The sequence below is a fragment of the Drosophila teissieri genome, chromosome 3L, assembly GCF_016746235.2.
Source record: "Drosophila teissieri strain GT53w chromosome 3L, Prin_Dtei_1.1, whole genome shotgun sequence".
Classification (NCBI taxonomy): Eukaryota; Metazoa; Arthropoda; class Insecta; order Diptera; family Drosophilidae; genus Drosophila; species Drosophila teissieri.
The window spans coordinates 10,407,647-10,432,458 of NC_053031.1; the positions used below are offsets into that span (position 1 = coordinate 10,407,647).

At 41.4% G+C, this 24,812-nt stretch overlaps 10 protein-coding genes across 12 annotated transcripts in view; 6 read left to right on the top strand and 4 right to left on the bottom strand.

Moving 5' to 3' along the window:
• The window catches only part of LOC122616604 (zinc finger MIZ domain-containing protein 2), a 40,106-nt gene extending 39,588 nt beyond the window's left edge, over positions 1-518 (top strand). For all 3 annotated transcript variants that reach the window (XM_043792126.1, XM_043792127.1, XM_043792128.1), the window contains exon 11: positions 53-518. In XM_043792126.1, coding sequence (XP_043648061.1) covers positions 53-181 — 129 coding nt within the window. In that variant the 3' untranslated portion in view covers positions 182-518. The remainder of the gene's footprint in view (positions 1-52) is intronic.
• Positions 519-1,986: 1,468 nt separating this feature from the next.
• On the bottom strand, positions 1,987-4,682 carry LOC122616021 (ATP-dependent RNA helicase DDX42). Its single transcript, XM_043791259.1, has one exon. It carries the CDS (start codon positions 4,611-4,613, stop codon positions 2,244-2,246), a length of 2,370 nt encoding a protein of 789 aa, XP_043647194.1. The 5' UTR covers positions 4,614-4,682; the 3' UTR covers positions 1,987-2,243.
• Positions 4,683-4,771: 89 nt separating this feature from the next.
• LOC122617470 (biogenesis of lysosome-related organelles complex 1 subunit 4) lies at positions 4,772-5,731 on the top strand. Its single transcript, XM_043793334.1, has 2 exons — positions 4,772-4,990; positions 5,045-5,731. Exons 1-2 carry the CDS (start codon positions 4,847-4,849, stop codon positions 5,408-5,410), a joined length of 510 nt encoding a protein of 169 aa, XP_043649269.1. The 5' UTR covers positions 4,772-4,846; the 3' UTR covers positions 5,411-5,731.
• A 612-nt stretch (positions 5,732-6,343) lies between these two features.
• LOC122616888 (neurofilament heavy polypeptide) lies at positions 6,344-7,784 on the bottom strand. The gene is made up of 2 exons (XM_043792473.1): positions 7,631-7,784; positions 6,344-7,412 (listed from the first exon to the last, which is right to left on the bottom strand). The coding sequence occupies exons 1-2, from the start codon at positions 7,640-7,642 to the stop codon at positions 6,441-6,443; spliced, it is 984 nt and encodes a 327-aa protein (XP_043648408.1). The 5' UTR covers positions 7,643-7,784; the 3' UTR covers positions 6,344-6,440.
• A 669-nt stretch (positions 7,785-8,453) lies between these two features.
• Positions 8,454-9,143, top strand: LOC122616150 (MIP18 family protein galla-2). Its single transcript, XM_043791482.1, has 2 exons — positions 8,454-8,662; positions 8,716-9,143. The coding sequence occupies exons 1-2, from the start codon at positions 8,542-8,544 to the stop codon at positions 9,063-9,065; spliced, it is 471 nt and encodes a 156-aa protein (XP_043647417.1). The 5' UTR covers positions 8,454-8,541; the 3' UTR covers positions 9,066-9,143.
• Positions 9,144-9,623: 480 nt separating this feature from the next.
• LOC122616149 (mitochondrial inner membrane protein OXA1L) lies at positions 9,624-11,893 on the bottom strand. Its single transcript, XM_043791481.1, has 4 exons — positions 11,763-11,893; positions 11,298-11,569; positions 10,130-11,186; positions 9,624-10,057 (listed from the first exon to the last, which is right to left on the bottom strand). Exons 2-4 carry the CDS (start codon positions 11,379-11,381, stop codon positions 9,873-9,875), a joined length of 1,326 nt encoding a protein of 441 aa, XP_043647416.1. The 5' UTR covers positions 11,382-11,569; positions 11,763-11,893; the 3' UTR covers positions 9,624-9,872.
• Positions 11,894-15,202: 3,309 nt separating this feature from the next.
• On the top strand, positions 15,203-15,854 carry LOC122617524 (pupal cuticle protein Edg-78E). Its single transcript, XM_043793419.1, has 2 exons — positions 15,203-15,288; positions 15,465-15,854. Exons 1-2 carry the CDS (start codon positions 15,277-15,279, stop codon positions 15,852-15,854), a joined length of 402 nt encoding a protein of 133 aa, XP_043649354.1. The 5' UTR covers positions 15,203-15,276.
• Positions 15,855-17,044: 1,190 nt separating this feature from the next.
• On the top strand, positions 17,045-17,862 carry LOC122617591 (pupal cuticle protein Edg-78E-like). Its single transcript, XM_043793508.1, has 2 exons — positions 17,045-17,102; positions 17,467-17,862. The coding sequence occupies exons 1-2, from the start codon at positions 17,091-17,093 to the stop codon at positions 17,860-17,862; spliced, it is 408 nt and encodes a 135-aa protein (XP_043649443.1). The 5' UTR covers positions 17,045-17,090.
• Positions 17,863-19,288: 1,426 nt separating this feature from the next.
• LOC122616972 (endocuticle structural glycoprotein SgAbd-8) lies at positions 19,289-20,080 on the top strand. Its single transcript, XM_043792583.1, has 2 exons — positions 19,289-19,591; positions 19,656-20,080. Exons 1-2 carry the CDS (start codon positions 19,580-19,582, stop codon positions 20,010-20,012), a joined length of 369 nt encoding a protein of 122 aa, XP_043648518.1. The 5' UTR covers positions 19,289-19,579; the 3' UTR covers positions 20,013-20,080.
• A 728-nt stretch (positions 20,081-20,808) lies between these two features.
• LOC122616971 (diphosphoinositol polyphosphate phosphohydrolase 1) lies at positions 20,809-24,492 on the bottom strand. Its single transcript, XM_043792582.1, has 4 exons — positions 23,298-24,492; positions 22,134-22,232; positions 21,850-22,005; positions 20,809-21,767 (listed from the first exon to the last, which is right to left on the bottom strand). The coding sequence occupies exons 2-4, from the start codon at positions 22,230-22,232 to the stop codon at positions 21,489-21,491; spliced, it is 534 nt and encodes a 177-aa protein (XP_043648517.1). The 5' UTR covers positions 23,298-24,492; the 3' UTR covers positions 20,809-21,488.
• Between the last annotated feature and the right edge of the window lie 320 nt (positions 24,493-24,812).

Sequence of the window (24,812 nt, forward strand, 5' to 3'; positions counted from 1 at the left end):
CTCTGAATAATAGGAAAAATATTAATTGATATATTTTTTAAATCGTGTTTAGCTGCAAGATGTGGACCCCATGGAGATCCTGTCCTATCTCGATCCCCAGCCCGATCTTAACACGCCGCCCTCGAGTGGCAGCAGCAACAACAATGCCAACGACGACTTGCTGGCCACGTTATTCGACTAGGCCCGAAGTGGAGGAAGGGTAGCTGGGAAGCTGGGAGAGAGTTGGAGAATTGAAGTGGCAGAACTACCATAAATTGTATATAGTATTATTAATTTTAATGAAATGTGCACTAGACGCCAGTCGCGTACTTCAACCAACATTTTCGTTTCCTCACACAAACCAACAGCAGCAACAAGTAAAAATACACAAAAAAAAAACAAAAAATGGATAAACTATTACAAACAACACACTGGATGAGAAATCGAAACGGAAATTTGAATTTGCCCGTGTTGAAAAACAATGAAATGTGATTTAAAAATTAATTAATTAAATTAATTGGCATTTAATTTAAAGCTAACTGAGAAAAACCCATAAAAATTACAAAAAAAAAAATACACACACACTAAAGCGTAAAAAAATAACAAACAGTCATTATACCATATAAAAAATTTAAACAAAATTTCAATCAGTTGAGAGCATGAAAATTCCTTCAATGAAATTTACGAATTTAAAATGCAGCAGAAAGTCCTTTGTTCGTTTATTTGAAGATTACATTTTTTGTTCGCCTTATCCCAGACTTTTGTTGCAAATGTTTATTGTTCATTTACAAAGTATTACAAAAAAACTACTAAATCAGCAACAACAAAACATGAGCAAAGAAAAACAAAAAAAGCGAAAATCGAGAAACACAAAATACATACAAGTGAAATCCCAACAATTTTATTACATTTATAAAATGAAAACATTTACATTTTAATTGTTGCATAATTTTAATTATTTTTTAAAGCCTATCTACATATTAAAAGTAAATGATTTAGCTTGGTAAATGATAAACGAAATTTAACAAGACCAGCGGAGGAATTATTAAGAAAATATTAACTATAACGAACAGAAAGTAAATGTGTACAATTAAGTGACAAAGCAAAACTGCATAATTAGTGGATGAGAGAAACAAACTATTAAAAGTGTAAATCAAATTTAATGCTAGATTTAAAAAATATATTGTATATATTGGATATGTATGTTATATATGCGGCAACAACAAAAAACACAACCCCTCCCCCAAAAAAACACACAAAAAGCTAATTAATACATTTAAATAATGATAATAATAAATGAAGAAAACAAAAAGTATTTGAAAAACTAACATTACAGTGTTATAATTTTGTTTGCGTTTTATTTCCACACACAATTCCCCCCCATTTTTTTTGTGGATTTTCTCTTGAGTTCCGATTTGAGTTCGTCTATATGTTTCGTACGATGTGGTTAACATGGACCAATTTTTATATACAAATATATATGTATAACACCCACACACCGACGAGTCTTTGAATAGAGTATATACGCGAACTATATATAACGGCAAATATATATATTCATGTACGTATCTGATATGATATTCAAATATAGCGAAATTTTTAAGCTTTGCCTCGGCTAATTCCCCGTTCAGCGCTTAACAAAACGAAAAAAAAATCGAACAAATCGAAAAACTCGAAAATTTACGCGAAATCGCCTCGATGTGGTAGTTAAATGAATCTCAAATCTCTTCTCAATGTTATCAAAAAACACTCGTAATTAAATTATTATATAAACACGTATATCCAAAAGCGAAAAAGAAACAAAATTCGTAGTGGTTTCATTGTAAAACAATATTTCATAATGATTAACGAACAATTTAGCTTCAAGATTTCGATATTCCAGTTCGATTTCTTCTCTCGCTTAATGAAATGATAATGAAAATGACACGATTAACGATTAACAATATCGATAGGCAGTTGGGATGCGCAAATGTGATTTTATTCAAAATAAAATACACATAACCATGATTACAATTAATGAAGATTTTTATTTGGATCTGTGGGATCGTTCGCTGGAACTGGCTGCGAAGGAAGAGAGTTGTACATACGAATATTTAACTAACGTAATCTTTATGAATGAACATGGTATATATCTGATTATATATAATATGTTTAAATTTAGTTCATAAGCTGTAATTTTAAACGATGGAACAAAAGCAAATACACATTAAATAATATGAAGAGAAATAAACCAAACAGCAGCGTAAGTTCACTGGGCTCCCCGTTCAATTCCAGCGGCTCTTCTTGGCCCTTTTGGCGTCCTGGTTACTGCTGCTATTGGACGCTGAGGAGGAAGCACCCTGGGCAGATGATGGCGGTGCCATTGGTGCAGCAAAAACTCCCGAGTCCGGCAGAGTTTTTTCCCAAGTCCGATCGCTGGACGCCCGGAACTGGTTGTTGTACTGGGATCTGAATGCCTCCCTCATCGCTGCATAGCGATCTGTGGCTGGTCCTGCGCTGGATGAGGATTTGCTCGAGGGTCCTTCGGATGGGCTTTGGACAGACACACTGGCACTGGACTCCGAGCCACCACCAGATCCAAAGCCACCGCCATGTCCTCTCTCCCGATAACCCAATCCTGTGTGGGTATTCGCTGGTCTTTTGCCTTTGCCCTGCTTGAAACGCGAACTGCGGAACCAGGAACTCTTCATGGCCAGCTCCATTAGATCGTCGGGCACCTGCTGATCGGCGCCCTCCAAGTTCCGCACCAGATGTCCGGCGAACTCCTTGTCTTTATCGGTGACTAGAGTGAATGCATTACCCTTTTCGCCGGCTCTGCCCGTTCTTCCGATTCTGTGTGTATGAGTTTCAATGTCCCTGGCGGTGTCGTAGTTTACCACATTCTTGATGTGGGGTATATCCAATCCTCTGGCTGCCACGTCGGTGGCCACTAGTATATCACACTCTTTCCTCTTAAACTGAGTGATGACCTTGTTCCTGTCCGCTTGATCCATATCGCCATGAAGTAAAAGACAATTGTACTCCTTAACTAAAAGATTGTTGGACACCGTTTCGGCATCTACTTTTTTAGTCACGAAGATCAGGACACTTCCTTCAGACAGGAACTTAACCAGGTGGCACAGAAGCCAATTCCATTTCTGCAGGGGATTGGGGAAGACGTACACCGACTGGGTGATGTCCTGGTTGGCCTCGTTCAGGTCACCCTGTACTATTCTCACAGGATCGGAAAGCACATCCCTGGCCAGACGTTCGATTCGCTTCTTAAAGGTGGCCGAGAACATCAGGCACTGGCGATCTGGTCGCACGTGATTGCAGATGGAGCGAACCTGGGGCTCAAAGCCCATGTGGAACATACGGTCGGCCTCGTCAAGCACCAGGAACGTCACCCTCCTCAGATTGGTGGCCTTCATCTTGACCATATCTATCATTCGTCCTGGCGTGGCCACAATAATCTCTGCTCCCTGTTCCAGAGCTTTACTTTGCTCCCATTTGGAACCTCCACCGTAGCAGCAGACCACGTTCAGGTTGTAGACCTTGCCAAACTTCTTGGCCTCGTTGTAGATTTGCAGGGAAAGCTCGCGAGTGGGTGCTAGGATAAGACCTATAGGTCCGTCGCCTGGTTTCAGCTGTTTTTGATCCATCACATGCATTAGCATGGGCCAGATGAAAGCTGCTGTTTTACCTGAACCTGTTTTGGCTATGCCGATGATATCTCTGCCGGACAGGGCGGTGGGCACAGCTTGTGCCTGGATGGGGGTGGGCTGTGTGTACTCCGCTTTCCTCACGGCCTTGATGAGCTGTTCATCGAAGCCGAAATGGCCAAAGGACGAGACTGGTTTGGGTGGGGATGGACCTGTGACCTTTACGCCCAGTGTGCGCCTTAATTCCCGGACTTGCTCCTCATCTAGGGCGGCTATGTCGTCATGCTGTGTGTAGAAGTTTTTCTCGAAGGGTTCGTACTCGATTTCGGAATGGTAGATGGTCGGCAGAGGGTCAATATCCTTTTTCTTCGGCGGTGCTATAGGATTGCCATCCTCATCGTATTCGATTTCTTGATCAGATCCCTCGTCGCGTAGCCCAGCATTGGGATTCTCTTTCATGTAGCGGTAGTAGCTCTCCTCGTCGTCCTCATCATCGATGTCACCTCTTATCGCCTGAGTGGGAGGCTTGGGCGCCTGTTGCCGCTTTTCCTTCTCCACCTGCTGGTTGATACCGGCCATGAATTGCTCGAGGGGATCGTCATCCGAATCGGACTCCTCTTCCTTTTTGGCCGAAGTTGGCGGGGCTCCTGGTGATCCTGGTGCCGGTATATAGGCTTGTTCAATCTCCTTTTCCCGTGGCTCATCGTCATCATCGAAATAGTCATCGTCCGTGTGCACCTTTCGTTTGCCAACCAGATTGGTGGCATTGGTGTACTGACTGATGGAGTCCAGAGTGGAGTAGCCGTGTTTGGACGTCGAGGTTGTGCTCCCAGTAACTCCGCCACGGCTTGCTCCTCCTAATCCTCCGCGGGATCCCGTGTAGCCACGGGCATTCAGCATCGGGGGAGGCGGTACAGCGTTCATGTTGTTGCCGGAACTCGCTGGCTTGCGGTAGGGGAATCCCCCACCGCCCATGCCTCGGTAGCCACTCATCGTGCTGCAAATCCAAGCAAATGCTCCAAACCAACAATTTCCAAAATCAATAGAAAACAGTGAGACCGCAGCAGCAGCGGGACGAAAATGGCAACTCTTTTTCTAAATCCAATGGGGTCACACTGTAACTGATAGGAATTTTTCCCGCCTTAGGTATGGACACACTGGTTGGAAGAGAAAACAATTGTTGCTTTTATTTACAAATATTCAGTTCATTAAATCTCTACCCGAAAATGCAATCAAATATTGAGAATGTATCGCGGGACTATGCCAAGATACTGCAGAGCGCCGATCTGGACAAGGAGATAAATCCACTAGGCACGAACATAGAGGATATGCTGGCCAGATTAGATGAGTTTGAGACTTTGCTGGCTTCGGTTAGTTGTTTTCATTAAATTAAGTGATATCACTAATAGTTTATTGTCTTTTAGGTGCGTGCCGAGTCCAATGGCATGATGGCCAACAACGTCTGCGCCATCCTGGGATTCGGAGACAGTTTCGAGCAACTAAAGACGAGGATCGACAGTCTGGAGCAATTTGTGGGTGTAGTTAGTGCCAATTTGACGGAAGTCGAAAGATCCGTGGATATAGCCGAGGAGGAGCTGCATGTCACGGACTACAGCCTCAAGGGACTCCTCCTCAAGCCCCTGAAGGCCAAGCTAGGTGCCAGCGATCCCAGCACACTCAGTTCCCTGCCACGATCCAATCTCAGCCAGGAGGAGTATCAGCCTGTGGAGATCTACAAATCCGATGATTACTTCGGAAAGTCTGAGGAGGAGAACTACGTAGCTACATGACTAAATATAGTAAATAATTAGAAGAAACATAGCTTTAATAGAGCTGTTATTACCTGAAATAGAAAACAACTTGTTAAGGATCTTTGCAGATGCATAAACATTAAAACATCTACTTTTGTAAAGTTGGTTAAGTGCAACTCAATTGCTTCTCGGAACTATTTAATTTGCATTTTGTGTTTAAATGAGGCCATTCAAATGCTTTTTGAATATGCAATAACTATCAAATTAAAACAAAGACATCTTAATTAAGCTTCGTACTTACATTTAAGTACCTACTTGTTATAAATGCAACATATTACAGATTGAATGGAAAAAACCGAAGCAAACAATACGTTGGTTATTGTTACATCTGGCTGTTTATATTTATTTTACTGATTACTTACTAACATTGGGGTAGTGTATAAAATAGCAGTTAGCTACGTGCATGCCATAAATATTTAGTGAATAATTAGCAAAGAGGGGCTTATGTAAATATTCAATATTTTTTACGAGAAGCGCGTAGTTAAATTGCTCTAATTTATACGGGGAAGTCCGAGGAGTTTCGCATTTAAATTGCTGCCTATGAAGTGGAAATATTCTAAGAATATTCTAATACAGTTTTACTATAATAGCAATTAAATGTGTCCGCTTCGTTTAGAACGTAAATTAAATTTATTACCAGGAAGCTACTTGGCGCATAAATATTTAGAGCTTGAAGGCGTTTGCAATAATTTTCCTCATAAACAGAACTTGGCTCTTGAAATTATAATTACCAGTTTAGTATTAAGTCTTATTCAATTATATTTAGAATTCATTTTTAGAACATCTACAAAAATGATCCAATTAAAGTCACAACTGCTTTTCAGTCTACCCATTGTGTTAATTAATCTAAAAGCTGCCTTTTATAGGTCTCCATTCACCTAAATATTTATTAATTGATTAACACACAGCCTCTTTATGTAAGCATGTAAATATTTATTTTTATTTTAGTTCGTTTTCGCCGACTACAAATCTCGTGATGGTGCCATTAGCGTCTTTTGGCATGGGAAGCCTAGGGCTTTGCTTTCTCCTTGCTTTCCTCGGAACTGGAAGTGGACTTATCCGCGTGCTTGTTCTTCTCGAAGAGCTCGGCCACGGGAATGGGATGGGGAATGTGGAGATTGTGGTTGGAGGGAGTTGTGCTTTCCACCTCCGACTTTGTGGTGGCCGGCTGATCGGTGGTGGTGGCTTTGGTTTGCGTGGGCACGGGAATATCGCGCTTATGACGCTGTTCCGGCGCCTTTCCAGCGGTCAGAGATTCGATGGCCTTTTGGAGCTCTTCGGCTTTGTGGGGATTGTGCTGCAGGGACTCACGGGCCTTCACGCTGTCGGGTTTCTCCACAGTCTCGCGCTTCTCCTGCTTCTTGGGCAACTCGGCGGTGTGAGCCACACCGGGCAGGGTATGGGGCTGCAAAAAACCCTCCACCTGAGGTCGATCACCCCCGTCATCCTTGTGGCCCTCCTCATGGTGGGCCTCGCGTTTTTCCTTCTTGTGCTCATGGACTTCGGGTGCCTGCTTCACTTCCTCCTTTTGGGGAGCCGCATCGTCACCATGGTGACCCTCCTCGTGGTGAGCTTCGCGCTTCTCCTTCTTGGGTTCCGGCTCTTCGGGAGCCTCCTTCACTTCATCCTTTTGGGGCACTGCATCGTCTCCGTGGTGACCCTCCTCGTGGTGAGCTTCCCGCTTGTGCTTGTGCTCATGTGGTCCATCCGGAGAAGCCTTCTGCTCTTGATGACTAAGAACGGTCGGCTGCGCGGGTTGGATCAGTTCGAGGGTCTTCACGCTGTCGGGTTTCTTGGGTTCATTACGCCTCTCACGATTCAAGGTGGGAGCATCCTTTAGCAGGACAACCTTGGCCGTGGGCTTGGGGTCGACGAGCACATCGGGACTGATGGGACTGGGTCTGGAGAGCTCTCCGGAGGAGGACTCCTTGACGTCCACAGGTGCTGCCTGGGTGAAAGCCACCAGGGCTAGGAGAATAATCTAAGAAAATGTGCAACATGGATTAGAACATATTTCAGATTCCTGGGATATTCTTAGAAAATGTGGATATCATCGCGTTAAAATTTTAATATCATTATTCGAAAGCCAAATTTTTTAGCTCCCCTTAATTAACCGATTACAATTTTGTGTATAGACAAACACGATGACATTTTCACTTTTCGTGGGAAATGTTGAAGAAAACTGAGCTCTCGACTTACAACCGACTTCATGCTGACCGCTGGGAGATGTGACCCAAACTGCTGATCTGAGCCAAGCGGCGACCCATTTTATAAACCCAACTGATCGGAGGCTCCTCCACTCCGTTGGCAGCGGCTGTTAACCAGTTTGTAATTCGGTGCTAATTGCGAATAGATGCACGCCAAGTGCACGGAAACCCGTTCACAATGTAAATCTGCTTTTCTACGTTGATATTGATAAGTCTGGCTAATTATAACCCGAGGAAATCGGCATCAAGTGCGCCGGCTTCTCGTAAAAGCTGCGATATGGAATAAAAATATGGAAAATAAAAGCGAAATGGGCTCAAGGCTTAGTCACCAGCGCTACCAAGTACGGACTCATCCACATCCACATCCACATCTGCTGGCCATTTAGCACTGGCTCGCAAAAAAGCTAAGCTTGGTTTAACCTAAGTTAAGTATTCCCGCAGCTAATTTGAAGAGCACATAAATATGGATCGCGAGGCGTCTGTAATTACGCCCTTTACGTAAGTTGACAGGTAAACATATCAATTGTGCGATGTTTTCCTGGAACTGTACGTGGTGATTTGATGTGATTGATCTAGTAATTGCCCTGAATTTGTATCGAATTTAAATTCAAATAATTCTAGTTCAGAAAAAACTACTGGTCAACTGTGATTAAACATCACTAATTAAGCTGAACGGTGTGATGCGCGCATAAATGTATAAATAAATTAAGACACTAGTTTTCATTCATTTCAAATTCAAATCAATTTCGCGCCCAAAAAGTGTCTGCACACCATAAACTGAATGTGGTGTTTTTTGGAACTTTCTAGTGTGGAAAGTGCAGACACACTGGAAATATTAGTTATTGTTTCCATTCTCCCCGAAAAACGTGTAAATAAAAGGATTTAAAGGAGGAACAGTACAAAATGCCCACGGAAATCGAGAACATAAACCCCAATGTCTACGAAAGGATCAAGGATAGGGCATTAACCGCCAACGAAGAAGACGAAAACGTGCCCGATCCCTTTGACAAACGAGAGATTTTTGGTGAGAAGAAAGAAGATTGCTGAGGAATATATCTTATAAATAGCAATTGCCAGATCTCATCAGGAATATCAATGACCCGGAACACCCCTTGACCTTGGAGGAGCTGCACGTGGTGCAGGAGGATCTCATCCAGATAAACGATGGCCAGAATTCCGTGCACATCAGCTTCACACCGACGATTCCCCATTGCTCGATGGCCACATTGATTGGCCTTTCCATCCGGGTGAAGTTGCTCCGCTCGCTGCCGCCCCGCTTCAAGGTCACCGTGGAAATAACGCCCGGCACGCACGCCTCCGAGCAGGCGGTGAATAAGCAATTGGCGGACAAGGAACGAGTGGCTGCTGCCCTGGAGAACAATCACCTCGCCGAGGTGATCAACCAGTGCATCTCCGCCAAGGGTTAACTATTAGATTTATCCTCGTTTTGGATATATATAAACAAATGCTGTTGGTTTAGTAATAATAATATTGGTTTAAAAGAAGTTGGTGCCTGTTTTCCCTTTCCAAATATTTCATCGATTGTAATTTTGTAGTTGGTTTTTGAGCTATGGTACTGTTTATTAGTCGTAATTGTTTGTTTCCCCGTTTGTTGGGTAATTATAATTGTTTTTTATACCCATGATAAGACTTGTGTGGACTGATCAACCATTATTCAAATTGGCTTAATGATTTGCCATTTTAAAACTTGTAAATGCCCTACGAATCCATTTAAAGAATACTACTTCTATTTTTCCAGTTATCTACAAAGCTATTGGGTCTTTTATTTATTATCCGAGCCTATGCTAACTAATAGCTAGTAATCGAGGTCAGCAACTTGAAAATCCACCCCGGTTTGGAATGATTGATGATTTTTGATTTTATAGTCTTACTCAATGAGTGTACAGCATTTAAACTCAGGCTAATAGTTGTTGAGCACTTTAAAATTTTTTTTAATAATATTAATGACTGAAAACACAAAGCGATTTAATTTATGGGTGATCATGTATTAATATACATTCGTATCTTCCATGACGAATTTATTTTACAGCGATTACATCTACCAAAACTTTACCTCCAACTTCTCAAATTAGGTTTCATCAGCAAACAGTTTGCCTCTGTATATATACAATCTATATTTTAGCAGCAAAACGGATGATGAAAAACTATAGACTAAAGGGTTAAATTAACGTAACAAGACACAGCGCTCAGCGGCGATTACAGGATGCGAGGAACTATCCCTGCTTGTTGGGCGGCTCCTTTAGCCGCATGTGCGGCTCCGCGGTAATGGGCTTTGCTACTTTCGTGGGATCGTACTTGTACGTCTTGACCAGCGGACCCTTGCCGGCCTTGGCGAATCGGATCTCGTCCAGGCGCTGTCGCTCCTCTATTTCTTTCGAGATCTTCATGTTGTCCCAGGCTGGAAAAGTGATTGAAAAGCTTGTAAATCGGAAAAGCTCAATAATAAAGTGGGAAAATCCTTGTTACTTACACTCCTTCATTCCGCCGACAAATCCCTTTTTGGGTGGCAGTGCACTAGGCGCATGGGTCAGCATCTTTTCGATCTTAAAGTACTCCCTCACGGAGGGAATCCTCAGCACGGCAACCTGTCCCAACGATATGAAGTTACTGCAGGCCCAGTAGGTCAAAATGGCAGCAGGGAAGTTCATCGTGAACGGAAAGATCACAATGGGCAGGGCTCTGAGCACATATTTCATGGTGTTCATGTTGGCAGCCGATAAGCGTGCCGAATCCGTTCCGATCTCAATGGTCAGGTACAACGTGGCACTGGTGATCATGGGCAGAAGGTAGAAGGGATCCGCCAAGGTGAGATCTGTGAACCAGAAGAGTCCGCCATCCCGCATCGATTCCACCGGCGCGTTGGCCATCTGTCGCAGTCCCATGAAGAAGCTAATGAAGAGCGGGGCCTGTGCCAAAGGAACCACCATGTTCTTGAGGGGATTTACGCCCTTCTCCCGCATGAACAGCATCATTTCCTGGGCATAACGAGCGGATTCAATGGCATTTCCGGACTGCCTGGCCTCTGTCATCTTGAGCTGCAGCATCTGCATCTGCGGCATGTTGTTGTTCATCTTGGCGGAGTTCCTCTGGGCTAAGATGACCAATGGAAAGATTATGGTTCGCACTGCGAGTGTTCCAATGGCGATGGTGCCCCACCACGGAATATCCCAGGTGCAGTGCAAGAACTCCAGGCAATTCTGCACCATGCCCACCGGCGACCAGCCGCCCAAGCCAATGGAGGCGAAGGAGGGTTCTCCTGCGGCATTCACCACGTCCAGTACATTCAAACCATCGGTGGGTGGGGGCACTGGAGCAGCGGGTATGTCCGGCAGATCAACTAGTTCCGTTTTCGGCACCGCCTGCATGAACTCCTCGCCTTTGCTGGCTGAAACTCCCGCTGCAGCTGCTCCACCACTGGCGAAACGAAGCTGACCGAGATTGGACCATTGCCCGGGGACCGCCAAGGGCAAACTGCTGCCCCTGGTAATCCTTTGGAGGTGGAGATCTCTCCTGCCTCCCGCGGATGCCTGAAAAGCAGAGTTTTCATTGAAATTTGAATACTTTTTCGAACACAAACATTGGCCGACTTGCAGGTTATGTCACAGGTCGCCGGCTCTTTTTCAATGATCTTTACTCACCTGTGGGTTGAATCGACCGGCTGCCGAACTCAAGGCCATCGCCGCGTTCGTTGTCCGCCAAAGCTGCATCCTGTGGGCCAGCATTTTGTGCGCTGTGCTCGTAATTTGGTCAAAATAAAATTAAATGATAAAATTCGCCTCGTTTCGAGCTGGGCGAGTGCGAGTGAGATGGGAAAAGGCACGCGGGCGGGTGAATGGTAAGAAAGAAGCAGAGGCACAGCTGTTCAGAAAGAGCGCCCTCTGGCGCTTTTTATTGGGATTATCGTTTACCGCTGAAATTTAAAATCAAAACCAAACTTAATCCATGAAATCTTTATTTTGAAATCACATTTTGTAATATATAGGTTGTAGTTTAGTTGTATAAAAATAATAAAATAAATTACTATTTATTAAAAAATGTGAAATTTTTCTTTGGAACAATTTATATTATTTTAAATACTTGTATTTATTAATAATTCCGCTTACTTTACTTTTTTCCTTGCTGGTTATCTTCATCAACCTCTTGAAGAACTTAGCTTGGCTAAAATTTCGTGTTGACTTTAAATTTTATTTTGAATAACCCCACTACTGACAAAAATCCAGGAGCCTGCCTCTTAGCTTCCTCAAATTCCTTAGTAAGTTATCCTTATTTGAATCATTGGTTATAGCAACATAGCTTAATTAAAACTCCATAATCAAACTATGATATTTATAAATATTTCTTAGTTCCTATTAAGACTACAAAATGTTTTTAGTCGACTTCAAAATAAAAATTAAATTGGTTCTCAAGCAAACGCACTCAAACAACATTGTGAAAGGTGCGAAAAGTCATCTTTAAATTAGGAGTCCAATAAATTAAGAGCCAGTTAATTTTTGGAAAACTACATTAATAATCTCGCAACTCGCTGTTAAAATCCATTCAAATATTGACATCCCGGAAGGCCAACAGGTTATGGGAAAATGCTAAAAGTCAATATGACATATTTGGCAATATATGTATCAGTTTCAGTTTCAGTTTCAAACTCAGTCTAATTAATATGCACACGAGTTCAGCCCAATTAATTTGCATTTCATTTAATACACTAATAATGAAGTCTTAATGTTTGGACACATGACAGCCTTTTAAAGCAGTTTGAATAAAATTATTCGCCTTAAAATAAGAGGGTCGTGTATGCTTTGACCTAGTCATTAAAAGTATTTTTATGTAACATTAAAACGACAAGTTAACCCACGCATTCAAACTACTTTTTAGAAAACATACAAGTAAATTCCTAATTTAAATTTAAGTAAATTAAATACTATCCCAAATGGCTTAGATTATATACAGCTTTAAATCTATTATTTTGCAGTAAAAAACAATATGCTTTTAATATTAATATTCTGCAGTGATTGTTACTATATTTATATTATAATATTATGGTTAAATTTTATTTAAAATAGTGTATACTTGTGTCGTGCTTAAAGAGCTAATATATTCAGTTCTCATTAGAAATACGATGATCTCTATATGAAGATTGGCATGGGAAATATAAATTATAAATTCTTTTCGGCGTGTCTGACAAAACTTGCACTAATATTGACGCCTGATCTGCATAAAACTGAATCGAAACCTGAGAGATTATATGCGAAATTATACATATCTTTACCCCAAAATCGGTGTGAGTTATTGAAGCCACCGAAGCCATTGACGCGCACCTCAAAGCAAAACCAATTTGTTTATTAATGAAAGGAAAACCAGAAAACCGAATAAATCGGCTAAAAATACTATAATATTTGGAACTAGTTTATGCGAAAGATGCAGTCTTTGAGTACAAAAGGTAATCGTGTCTAAGTAGTCACTCAAATATAGCAAATGTCATCATTTTTGGAACCTCGAATCGACCTTACTCTTTTCTTGGTGCTACTTTTGGGGATTTATTTCTATATTTGACTTTTCGTCTTAACTTGGATAAATGGCCCTTAAACGACTTACAACATTCGGTTATTGTGAGCGACTTGAATCTATTTTATTATGATTTATTTAAATATATTCGAGACAGCGGCAATGATGGAAGGTTGTTTTCAGTGGCAGTAACGACTGAGCTTTAAGAGCTCCAATCACTTTTGAGCCACACTTTAAAAGGCAGCCTCCTATAATAAACGGCATTATTAAGTGGCATTAAATTAATAATCATAATCGTATATCACTATGCATAATTATGAGAATAAAGTTCAGGGGATCCCCTGATTAAATTCGTGACGACAGCAAGTCCAAGGGTGCTAAATGCGTAATCGATGTTCAAACTGTTCTCAGAATTAACACGCGACTGTGCCTAAAGTCGGCAAATTAATAAATCTTTTAAATGTCTTCGACACGTTACCATGTTACCGAAACCCACAAAAATCCAACTTCGCATTCAACGCAACACAAGCATTTCCTATCGATCCGAGCAGACGGACTATCTCACTCTTGGCGTGTCATAAAGTTTAGTTTTACGACCGACGTGTTCTCATCGCATGGATATCTTCTCAAGGCCAGGCCACCCAAGTTGCATAATCTCATTGGCACTGGCACATCGAAGAACTATCAGCACAGTGGACAAAATCAGCAATTAAAGGAGGAAAAGGTTCCAAATCCCCAAGGAGAATCTTAGTAGTTAATAAAGATTTTATAGCATCAAAATAGTCTTGATTAAGAACAATTTGTTTTAAGTAAATAATGCTGTTAAGGTCATTTTATTATTGGCGAATATTTTATATATTTTCTAAGTATTCAATGCATTGTAAAAGATTATCCAATGTTTAAAACCTAGTTATAACAACTTAAATAGGTGAAAGTACCTATGCTTATATATAGTGTAGACATGAGTTATCAATATCAATATCCCACTGATTTCACTAATCGGTGCTATAAATAATGAAATATATTCGATTTTATTATTTTTTGAAGCTTCCTGTTGGCTTGAGAACTGGTCGCGAGCCACCGTGCTAGAATATGCTGTGATATTTTGAAAAATCGCATTAAAGGTGCCGCTGGTGACAAGATTCGTTTTGTAGTCTTTGGCTTTGGATAAGGCGGACTAGGCGCGCCTGGCAACGGGTTAATCCAGTTTGATATCTCACTCTGTGTACCAATTAGGCATTAACTCACTTTTATGAACCAATTTGTTAAACGCACACATTTCAGCACCTCAGACAGACTCTACACATGCGTAGAGCTATGAAAGGGTTGGACGAATCAAACTGGAAAAGTTAACCATTGAGCAGATTGGAGTAAAACCATAAATTATGCAAAAATTGTATCGAGACTGGTCTGTGTTTCAAATGCACTTAATTAATACACCTTTTTTTGGGTGTGCCGGCTGAAACTGAATTTGGAACCAGAAACCGATGTCTAACATCCAACGGATCTCCAACCTCTAAGCGGACCTATGTAGCTGCGACATTGACATTGCCGCATGGGGTTCGAAATAGCTTTTGCTCATGCAGTGCCCACACGCACAGCAGCGGTCAAGCGCGTAGGAGCGATGTGCAACAATCTAGGAACAAAGTGCCTATATGGGATTATAAATTACCCGATGGATATGTATTATTTTTAAAAGAAATTCAAGAAACCAGGCAAGCATAGATTACATACATTTATGAATTATTTATTAATTACTATTATTATTATTATTAATTTATTAATTATTTCAGACACTTACTGCTTATGTGTTCACCTTAGTTGTATGGCTGTGCGTCACATCTTACCATGACTGGAAACTAAAAGAGTGGATTTTTGAACTTGTGCGTGGCTCTTCGGCTCTTTGGTCACTCTTAGTGCTCCAGTTTGGCCAATTTGGCCAATTTGGGCTTTCGGCTTCATTGTTATTCAGATGAGTTTCCTGCAGCAGAGCGGAATAGTGGTTTCGGTGTATCTGGTTTCATGTCGAGAATCAGTATAAAAACCTTTGCAATCTGCACTAAAGTCACATTCACAGTCGTCTCTCAGTCTAGACAAACGCACTCCAAGCCATCAAAGATGTTCCGCTACGTAAGTCAAATACTCGCAGGATATTCGCTTAGAGTTATAACATTTAAATATAAAAAAAACAAAATGTAAAAAATTAATAAACGTTTCGATTGCTAATATAGAACTTCACACAAATCCCTCAATCGAAAAATGCCTTTGACCAATTCTGACTAACTGTGATCCCCCTGTTCTTATAGCTGCTCGTCGCCTCCGCCTTCCTGGCCTGCGCCTACGCCGCCGCCACCTACAACCAGGACGCTAGTGCCTACATCACCAAGATCGGCGCCGACATCCAGCCCGAGGGCAACTACAACTACCAGTACGAGACCAGCAACGGCATCGCCGCCCAGGAGGCCGGAATCGGAGGAAACCACGCCAGCGGAGGCTACTCCTACTACTCTCCCGAGGGTGAGCTCGTCCAGATCTCGTACGTGGCTGACGCCAACGGCTACCAGCCCCAGGGAGCCCTCCTGCCCACTCCTCCCCCAATCCCAGCTGCCATCCTGAAGAGTCTGGAATACATCCGCACCCATCCCCAGTACGTCGAGAAGGAGTACCGCAGCCCCGCCCAGAGGGTCTTCGGTTAAGCGGAATCGAGAGTCTAATGTGATAACAAATCAAGAGCTTTACTACGATTTAAAAAATGTTTCAAAATAAAGAATAAATAATTACATAAATCAATTGTTTGTTTGTCGTAGGAAATATACATTTTAGACTTTAAAACTATAAGAATGGCCTAGAAGAATGAGTTGTTAGTATATGAAACACGGTTTAAGATCCCGCGAGTTAACGCGAACTTAAATTTGTGTATATTTACGTTTTCACAAAGTTCTTTAGGATTGTTGTACTTCGACTTTCTATCTGTTTTATAGTAAGAAGTTCTGGTAACTCGAGGCTTGATTTTAAGAACGAAAATAAAACCATTAGGCGTACCATTTTCACTTTCATTTTTTTTTCATTTAGTGTCATTAGCTCCTAAAACCGGTTACCTTGGAATTATAGGGCTAGTAAAATTCATCTTTTATCCATCATATTTTGATCAGACTATCTTTATTGTGACAGATTTAAAATGTTTATGTTCATGGCTTTTAAAATCCCCAAATATTGTTTAAATATGTTGTACCAACAAATAAAACTTTGATTGCTAATTTTAAAAAAAAAGGTTAACTGAAGAAAAATACTTGTTTCGGAACTGGGGAAATTTTAAGAATTAATTGAGTCAGTCGAGTTTGGGATTTAATTGTGAAGGGTTTTCAGAGCTAGTTTGTTGTACCCAACTTTGTAAAATTAAATTTGCTAATACTTAAATTATTTGATTTAGCTGCCTATTTTAAGTTGATAACGATTTGATTATCTTCTCTTTAACTGTTTGGATCATAATTGGTTAACATAAATTTAATAACAATTTTATAAACCTAAGCATTGCAAAGATGGGTCGTTGAATTTGATCAATTAATTAATGATAAGTTTTAATAAGAAAATTATGAGATTCTATTAAAATATATTTGCATATGCTTTTTTTTAATATATGCATAATTTGTTGTTTAAAATAACTATATTGCCCGATGAATAATTATCCATAATTTAAGAGTCCAACTTCAGTTAGCATGCGGCTCTTTACCTTTTTAAGCCGCTCCAGTTTGGTCAATCTCAGTTTGGCCATTGTTATTCATATGAGTTTCCTGCACTCGGCCGTAAAAGTTGCTTGGGTGGATCGGGTTTCGTATCGAGAATTCCTATAAAACATTGCTGATCTCCAACAGAGTCATCATTCAGAGTCGTCTCTTAGCCGCAGACACACGCACTCCTCCAAATCAGCCAAGATGTTCCGCTACGTAAGTACATCGGAAGGATAACTATACAAAAGCAGTGGAAATCAGTGCAAATCAAGGATATCCTTATATTACAAATTCTTTTTAACGATTTTGCAATATCCATTAAGGATAACTACACAAAAGCAGTGGAAATCAGTGAAATTCAAGGATATCCTATCCTATCCTTACGATTTGACTTTAAAAATTTTAAGACATGGAAACGTCAGTTTAATAGTGAAAACATGCCGGATTTATAGATACTCGTATCATTACTATAATTGACCTTTCAAGACTTTCAATATTAAAACTGTCATTGGTACAACACTGCAATGTATCATAAAATAATATTTAATATTTCCACTAATTGCTTAACCTTCTCTTCTAGATGCTCGTCGCCTCCGCCATCCTGGCCTGCGCCTACGCCGCCGTCTCCTACAACCAGGACGGTAGCGCCTACATCACCAAGCTCGATGCCGACATCCAGCCCGAGGGCAACTACAACTACCAGTACGAGACCAGCAACGGAATCGCCGCCCAGGAGGCCGGAATCGGAGGAAACCACGCCAGCGGAGGCTACTCGTACTACTCTCCCGAGGGTCAGCTCGTCCAGATCTCGTACGTTGCTGATGCCAACGGCTACCAGCCCCAGGGAGCCCTCCTGCCCACTCCTCCCCCAATCCCAGCTGCCATCCTGAAGAGTCTGGAGTACATCCGCACCCATCCCCAGTACGTCGAGAAGGAGTACCGCAGCCCCGCCTTCCAGAGGAAGGTCTTCGGTTAAGCGGAATCGAGAGTCTAATGTGACGACATATCAAAAGCTTTATTACGAATCGTAAAAATGTTAATGTAGAAATGAAATAAACGACGAAGACGTAACGTAAACAATCTAAGAAGTCTTATTTGCATTGCTTAGTGTAACCTGGACCCACATCAGAGTTCATTAATTAAGCCAAGAGGAATATGAAAAAAAAGGGCCTACTCCCTAGCATCTATTGCTCCCAGGATCGAATGGACGGAAAACATAGCTAGACCGACTGACCATCCTGATCAAGAAAATCTATACTTTTTTAAAACCGATCTTTAGTTCTACATATGCATCTGCTTCATAGCAGTTGTTAAAATTAACATGAAATAGATTTTATTAATTTTTATGTGAGTGTGACAGCAGAAAGAACAATGAACAAGAGCGAACGCTAAAGAGTTCCTCGACTATCAGATACCTGTTACTCAGCTAGTAGAATTACAAGGGAGGAGTTTCACAACTTTCTGACAATATAAAAAAAATCATTAAATGTTGATAGATTGTGGCTTGTTAGGTTCTTGCGTACTCTCAACTTTTCAGATTTTATAGTTCCCGAGATCTCGACGTTCATATGAACAAAAGGATATTCACTCTTGAATACCCAACCACTCTACGAGTAACGGGTATACAAATTAATATAAAGATTTAATCCTTCACTACACGTAGTACTGGTTTATTAGCTAAAATAGTATTTATTAACCAAATTATATTACCAAAATTAAAAACAGCCAATAGTTCGCGCTAATAGAAACTTATATTCAATAGCATACTTTTTGGATAATACCAAAATGTCAAACGTTTTTCAACTTATTTAAATGCAAGCTAAACTATCTAAAATCGGCAGCAGTCGGTAGAAATTTACGATGACACTTGCTATTTTGCTAGCTTTTCAAGTTCGACTCAGATCCAAAACGCAAACTGCTCTGCCGGCATTTGCCCGCATTCATATTCGCATTTGCATATCATTAGCAACAAAAGCCGCTAATCGACTGACAGCCGAATAGTATTTTGGCGCCTCCATACTGGATACTCTAACTTTTCAGGAGGGGATGTGTTGGCTTGGTAGCTAGCTTTAGTGTCTCTGATAATACTATACCAATTATGCGTTTTTAGGTTTAAAAAAGGTTTAAACACTCTTAAATTTTATGTGAACTATTCCTATAACATGAAATGAATTCGTATACATTTATTTTAGATGTAATTAGTAAAATATATAACTTTTACTCTCGAGTCTCAAGACTTATGAAAAGAGTGTGCAATATTCGCTGACATGTTTTTGCATTCCAAGCTCGGCTTACGATTTATATATTTATTATGAATATAAGTCAAGATGAGATAAGAAAAGAGGCATTGTGGGGCAGCATCTGTAAATCGAGATCGTTGATCTGCGATTTCTAAGGCGCAGATAAGGAGGGCCTTTACCCATTGAGTTAGATGCATGGGTTATAGGGCACATGGGTCGTAAAGTCGTACTAAAAACAAACAACAGGCAGACAACAAATGACAACACTCGTAAAAACGCGGTCAAATTCATATTTTCAGATGCGCGAATTAAATTAATAATTCGGATTGGCGAAGTGTCACCTGTTCGGCGATGTTGTAGGTGTAGGTCAGTGATCGTCGGGAGTATAAAACGATCTGTCGTCGAACTTGGAGATCAGTAATCAATAGCAACTGCAGCAAATCCAACACCAAAATGTTCAAGACCGTAAGACCGATGCGATAATAGCGATTATAGAACATCTAATTGAGTTATCTTTTCCGCAATCAAGGCGCTAATCATTTCCCTGTTCCTGGTGGCCGCCACCCGAGCTGCAGATGAATCACAGGCCCAGACCACCAGGTACCGCAACGAGATCAACCCGGATGGCTCATACAGCTGGGAGTATGGAACCTCCAACGGCATCGACGCCCAGGAGAGTGGAGTGGGTGGAGTCCAAGCTGCCGGTTCAGTGAGCTACGCTGCTCCCGATGGAACGCCCATCCAACTGCAATACACTGCCGACGAGAACGGTTATCGTCCGACTGGTGCCCATCTGCCCACGCCGCCTCCCATTCCGGATTACATCCTCAGGGCATTGGCCTACATCGAGGCCCATCCATTCGAGAGGATTCAGCTGAAGAAGTAGTCCTTAAACATCTGAAATAGATTTAATGTAGCAAAATTCGTATAAACAATAAAGTAAATTTAGGAAAACCACCTTTGTTTAATGTTCATTAAGCTGCAAGTATATAGAAAGCATCGTTATTTTTTTGTTAATACAAACAACTCACGCTGTGTTTTGTTTTCTTCTTTATTGGTTGTAAATCATCGTTTAATTGCAACAATTTGTGATATAATTTAGCGTTCCGATAAAAGTTCGTTTGTCGGCTTTAGTTTGCAACTAAAGTTCAATTGATAGATTCATTGATCAAATCATAGATTCAACTGCCAGACTTTGCTTCCATTGAGCTTGAATTCAAATTTCGTTTTGTTGCGCGCTTTTGAAGTGCCAAAAAATCATCGAAAAAATGTCACATAAAATTGTTTAACTCGTATGTATCTTGTATCTCTTAAATCACATTGAAAACATGCTCCTCTTCTTCCTAGCTGTGTTAATATTATAATCGCAATTGGTTGTTTTTTTTATTTTTGCTTCTGAAAAGTACAACGTGCACATATCTTAGTAGTTGAATTAGTTCATAATATGTTGTTTGCTGGCTTCTCTAATTTCTCGCATTTTGTTTTTACAATAAGTTAACGTTTATCCTTATATTTCCCCTGCAGTGGGTTTTATATTCTTGCATAGGCAACTGTTGTTAAGTATATTAAGGTTTTCTAATGATTTATCTGCCGTCATTTGTCCAGTTTGTCAAGTTGAGTCTTAGGTTTTTGTTTTGTTTTGAAAATTGTCCTTGACTGTGGGTGATTTGAAACGAAATCGATTCGTTAGTCATCGCTTAAATAGGTTTCGTTTTATTTAGGCCGCTTAGCATAGTTAATTAAGATCTCCTTTTGCGCTTGTTAAAGCCGATTCCAATTGGTTTGCTTGTTACATTAATCAATTAAGACGCCTTTTGAGTAAATTATAAAAAAGAGTAGAAAAATCTAATAGATATCGTTAATCTGGATTTTGTTGTTTAGTTCATCTAGTTTTAGTTTTTGTTTCATTTCGTGTTTGCAAAAAGTGCTATTCGCTCAAAAATTATTGCATGTTTTCGTCTACATCTGCGTCGTGTTATAGATCTCGAATAATATAAGTTATCGCTAAGCATTGATCGAGTAGCGTTTTTGTTTTCTTCACCTCCTCTTCACTCGCTCTGGAGTAAACACATAAATTTAGTTCTGATACACTTACTAAAGACATAAATGAACGCCTTGACTTAAACTTAAACGCAAATGGGGCTATGTGGGGGATGCGGGGTAACATAAGTATCGCTTAACCAACATAATCTAGAAGACTGCCTGTCTATATGTAAATTTCCAAAATGTCAAAATGTGTATGGTTCTCGGTATGGGGTTAGTTGTAGGGTTAGTGTTGGATTAGTCTCGCGGTTAAGTGTGGTGTGCATGTGTGGTTCCTGCTTCCTGCGATCCGCATCTTGCATCCTGCATCCCGATGTCTTTATGCCGTGGTGGGCGATGCGGCTGGAGTGGCGGCATTGGTCAACTTGGGCGGATGCGTGGCGTTCACCACGCGATTCGTGTTGTCCAACGTCTTCGAGTGCTGTAGCTGCATCAGATAGTGCTGCTGCGTCGGCTTGTGCAGCGCCAGCTGCGAGAGTGCATCATCGATGGTGAACCACTGGCGCTTGCGGCCGATGCTCCGTGAATCCTCCCACTCGTCCAGTTCCTGAGTGACGTTCATCACGAACACCTCGGTGCGATGCATGTGGTCATTGTTCTGAACGACGGGACGCAGTTAAGAATCAGTTTGAATGGAAACTAGCTCATTGTAGAAGTTCTTTATAAGTTGACCTATTTACCTCGAAGACACCTAGACAACGACCCAGATCGCCAACTACGCCGGCTTCCTCGAGCACTTCGCGTACGGCGGTCACCGCAGACTCCTCTTCGGGTTCAACACCGCCTCCTGGAACGATCCACAGCTCTGGACGACGAGAGGATGTCACCAGAAGTACCTGGGTACAAGTAAATTGTATGTTAGTAGAATTTATTTCTTAAAATTGCAAAATAGTTTAAGACTTGCAAAATCCAAAGTATCTATGAACCCCAAATTACTTAAACGACCTTACGTAGTGTTACTCACCTCCGCCTCATTTTCCGATTTCACGCAGATACAGGCAGCTCGCCGCCTGAATCCATCCTTGTCGTAGATGCGAGTCGAGTTGGGCTTTTCCTTGACCATCTAAAAAATAGAGCACCCAAAATAAGAACAGTCACATTCGAGGGCCATAAGTTTAGCCTGCCTGATCCCCTCAATATTTTACCCCGTTATTGCACGTTTGAAAATAACAATCGCTGATAGGTGCCAAAGCTCTTCATATATCATTTTATAGCTTGACGCCTTTAATTTAAATGTGCGGCACATGAAAATCGTGATTCCGGCCTTATCAGATGCGAGATTGTGGGGCCATTGGCGAATTGCACCGACTGTCCGTCCGGCTTATCACTTATCAGCCGGTCTTTCTCCGGCGGATAGCGTGCCGTACTCGTTTCCCGATTCCGTTCCTCGTTAATGGTATATGGACTATTGTATGGCACTAGTTTTTACAACTGATGAGGGGGATACCAAACACGCGGCTAGCATATTGATTGATCGGTGTGTTTATAATCGGAAAACGTTTAGAAACCCCATCAGACAGATTACCGGACCGTTTAGTTCGGTAGGGAGTGCATACAAAGCAAGGTAGGTGGGCTGGCCAAAGAGGTCCCAGAACGTGTGCTTAATGGCCCTATATCAACTATAGTATTCAATGTTATCTTCATATAGGAGAATTTATAGCACTAATAACTAGACACTGAGCAAATTATCCATCTGCTGCGTCCTATTGGTCACTGCATAAGTTTATAAAAAGAAATTTAAGTCTATTATATGTCCATTTTATGGATATACTATGGTCTACAAAACCGGAGGCTCTTAAATGAAATATCTAAGTGTATTACTAACGATTCCCCAATGATTACCTATCTGCATTTTGACATATGTATTATTAATGCAAACTTTATCGGATTTCAGTAGTCTATTAAGACCCACATTCCAAAGGGATATCATTCTCTTAAAGAGTTAAATACTTGTAAACATTTTAAGCTATGCATGCTAATAGGGTTATATCTAGGTCTGCAATCCCCACATTCCCCATACTTTACATAAGATACTACATAACTGTTGACTTATGGGGGCACTATCAACGTATTCCTTGTAGGGTATCATTCAGGTCTGTTTCACCCCATTCCTTATCCCCGTTCTTACGTTTGCAGTGGTATTCGCTGATAGCAGATGCGCGTTGTTGTCTTCTTAGGCACTTGTTCTCCTCCTGCTCCGCGTCTCTTTCCCTCTTATCGTTCTGGCGCCCCTTCTCCTCGTCCGCTGCAACAAGTGTTGGATGTGTGTGTGTATGGGGGGAGCTCTCGGTGTTTGCGTGTGGAAGTGGGGAGCCGGTCGCTTTTGCTTCTTGCGATTTTCTGCTTTTCTGGCGATCTCGTGCGGCTTTTTCGCAGGTGCTTCTCGGCCACTCTTGCGCTCCCTTTCTTTCCTCTTTCCGCCTGTTCTGCACACAACGGAACACAAAGGGAAATGGCGAAAAGTGCACAAACAAAATCTAAAGACGACAATTTCTGCGCTCGCACGTCACACGAGACGTTGTTTTGGTATTGGTGGTTGGCGTTCGTGTGCCGTGTGTTTTTGTTGTTTGGAAGTAGTAACGAAAAAAGAACTGTTTGTTTGTGTGGGTGGGTGTTTGTGTGTGGGGAAAAGCGAGAAACAGAAACTTGTTGAAAATATACAACAAAAAGTCAAAAACGAGAAGAACCGAAATGAAGAAGGAAATAAAGCGCAGACAGGGCAGAATTATTTAACTACTTTGCAACAATTGCATGTTGTTTTTGTTTTTTGTTGTTGTATTGGTTTTACACGGGAGAGCGTGTGAAGCGGTTAAATGTATGCGTGTGTGAGTATCTTTTTCCTCGTCTTTCTCTCTCTCACACTCGTTCTTTGTCCCCAAACTTGAGATCCGATTTTAGATCCCAGCTTAAGTTTTTTACTTTTGTTGCCGTTTCACAGCTCCTCTATCGCCTTTTTCGCCGTTATCCCAGCGACACACATGCACACATGCTTGCGCTTTCCATTGCCTCCACAATATCCGGCTGCGAAGAATGTGCGAAGCGAATTGGCACACGGCTGCTGGAAAAGCGGAAAACAAAACGACAAAACGCGTGCTTTTCACCGTTCGCTTTTGTTCACTTTGCGCTCTCTCTGTGCTCTGCTTAACATCTTTTCAATTGTTGTTCCAGTTGTGTTTCTTGTTCCACTCCATCCACGGAATTAATCAAAGTGCGCTCCACTTCGGTGCGAGGAGACGGCGAACGCACACAGTCTCACGTTTTGCGTTTGCTTTTCTCGCTTTATTCACGCTTATTCTATTCACTTTCCAACAGTGTGACCGCGCGACTATCGGAAAGTTACGCCGTCCGGCTTTTATATATTCATACAGCTTGTGCCATTTTCAACTTTGTAAATATACCAAAAAGCCTTTTAAAATTGGGGTATTCCGCTAATCTAAGTCTTGGAATTTCAAACAGTCTCTCTATTTTTAAAATCAATATAATCTTTAGCAAAGATTAATGCAGAAAGCTTGAGATAGTTTGGTAGCAGTTCAATAGAATATTTGTTTTTATGGGTGGAAGTCTCCGCTATGGCGGAGCTTGTACTTGCTTCTTTAGGTTGTTGTTGTGGCGCCCTCTCTCGCTTTCGTCACGAACACTTACA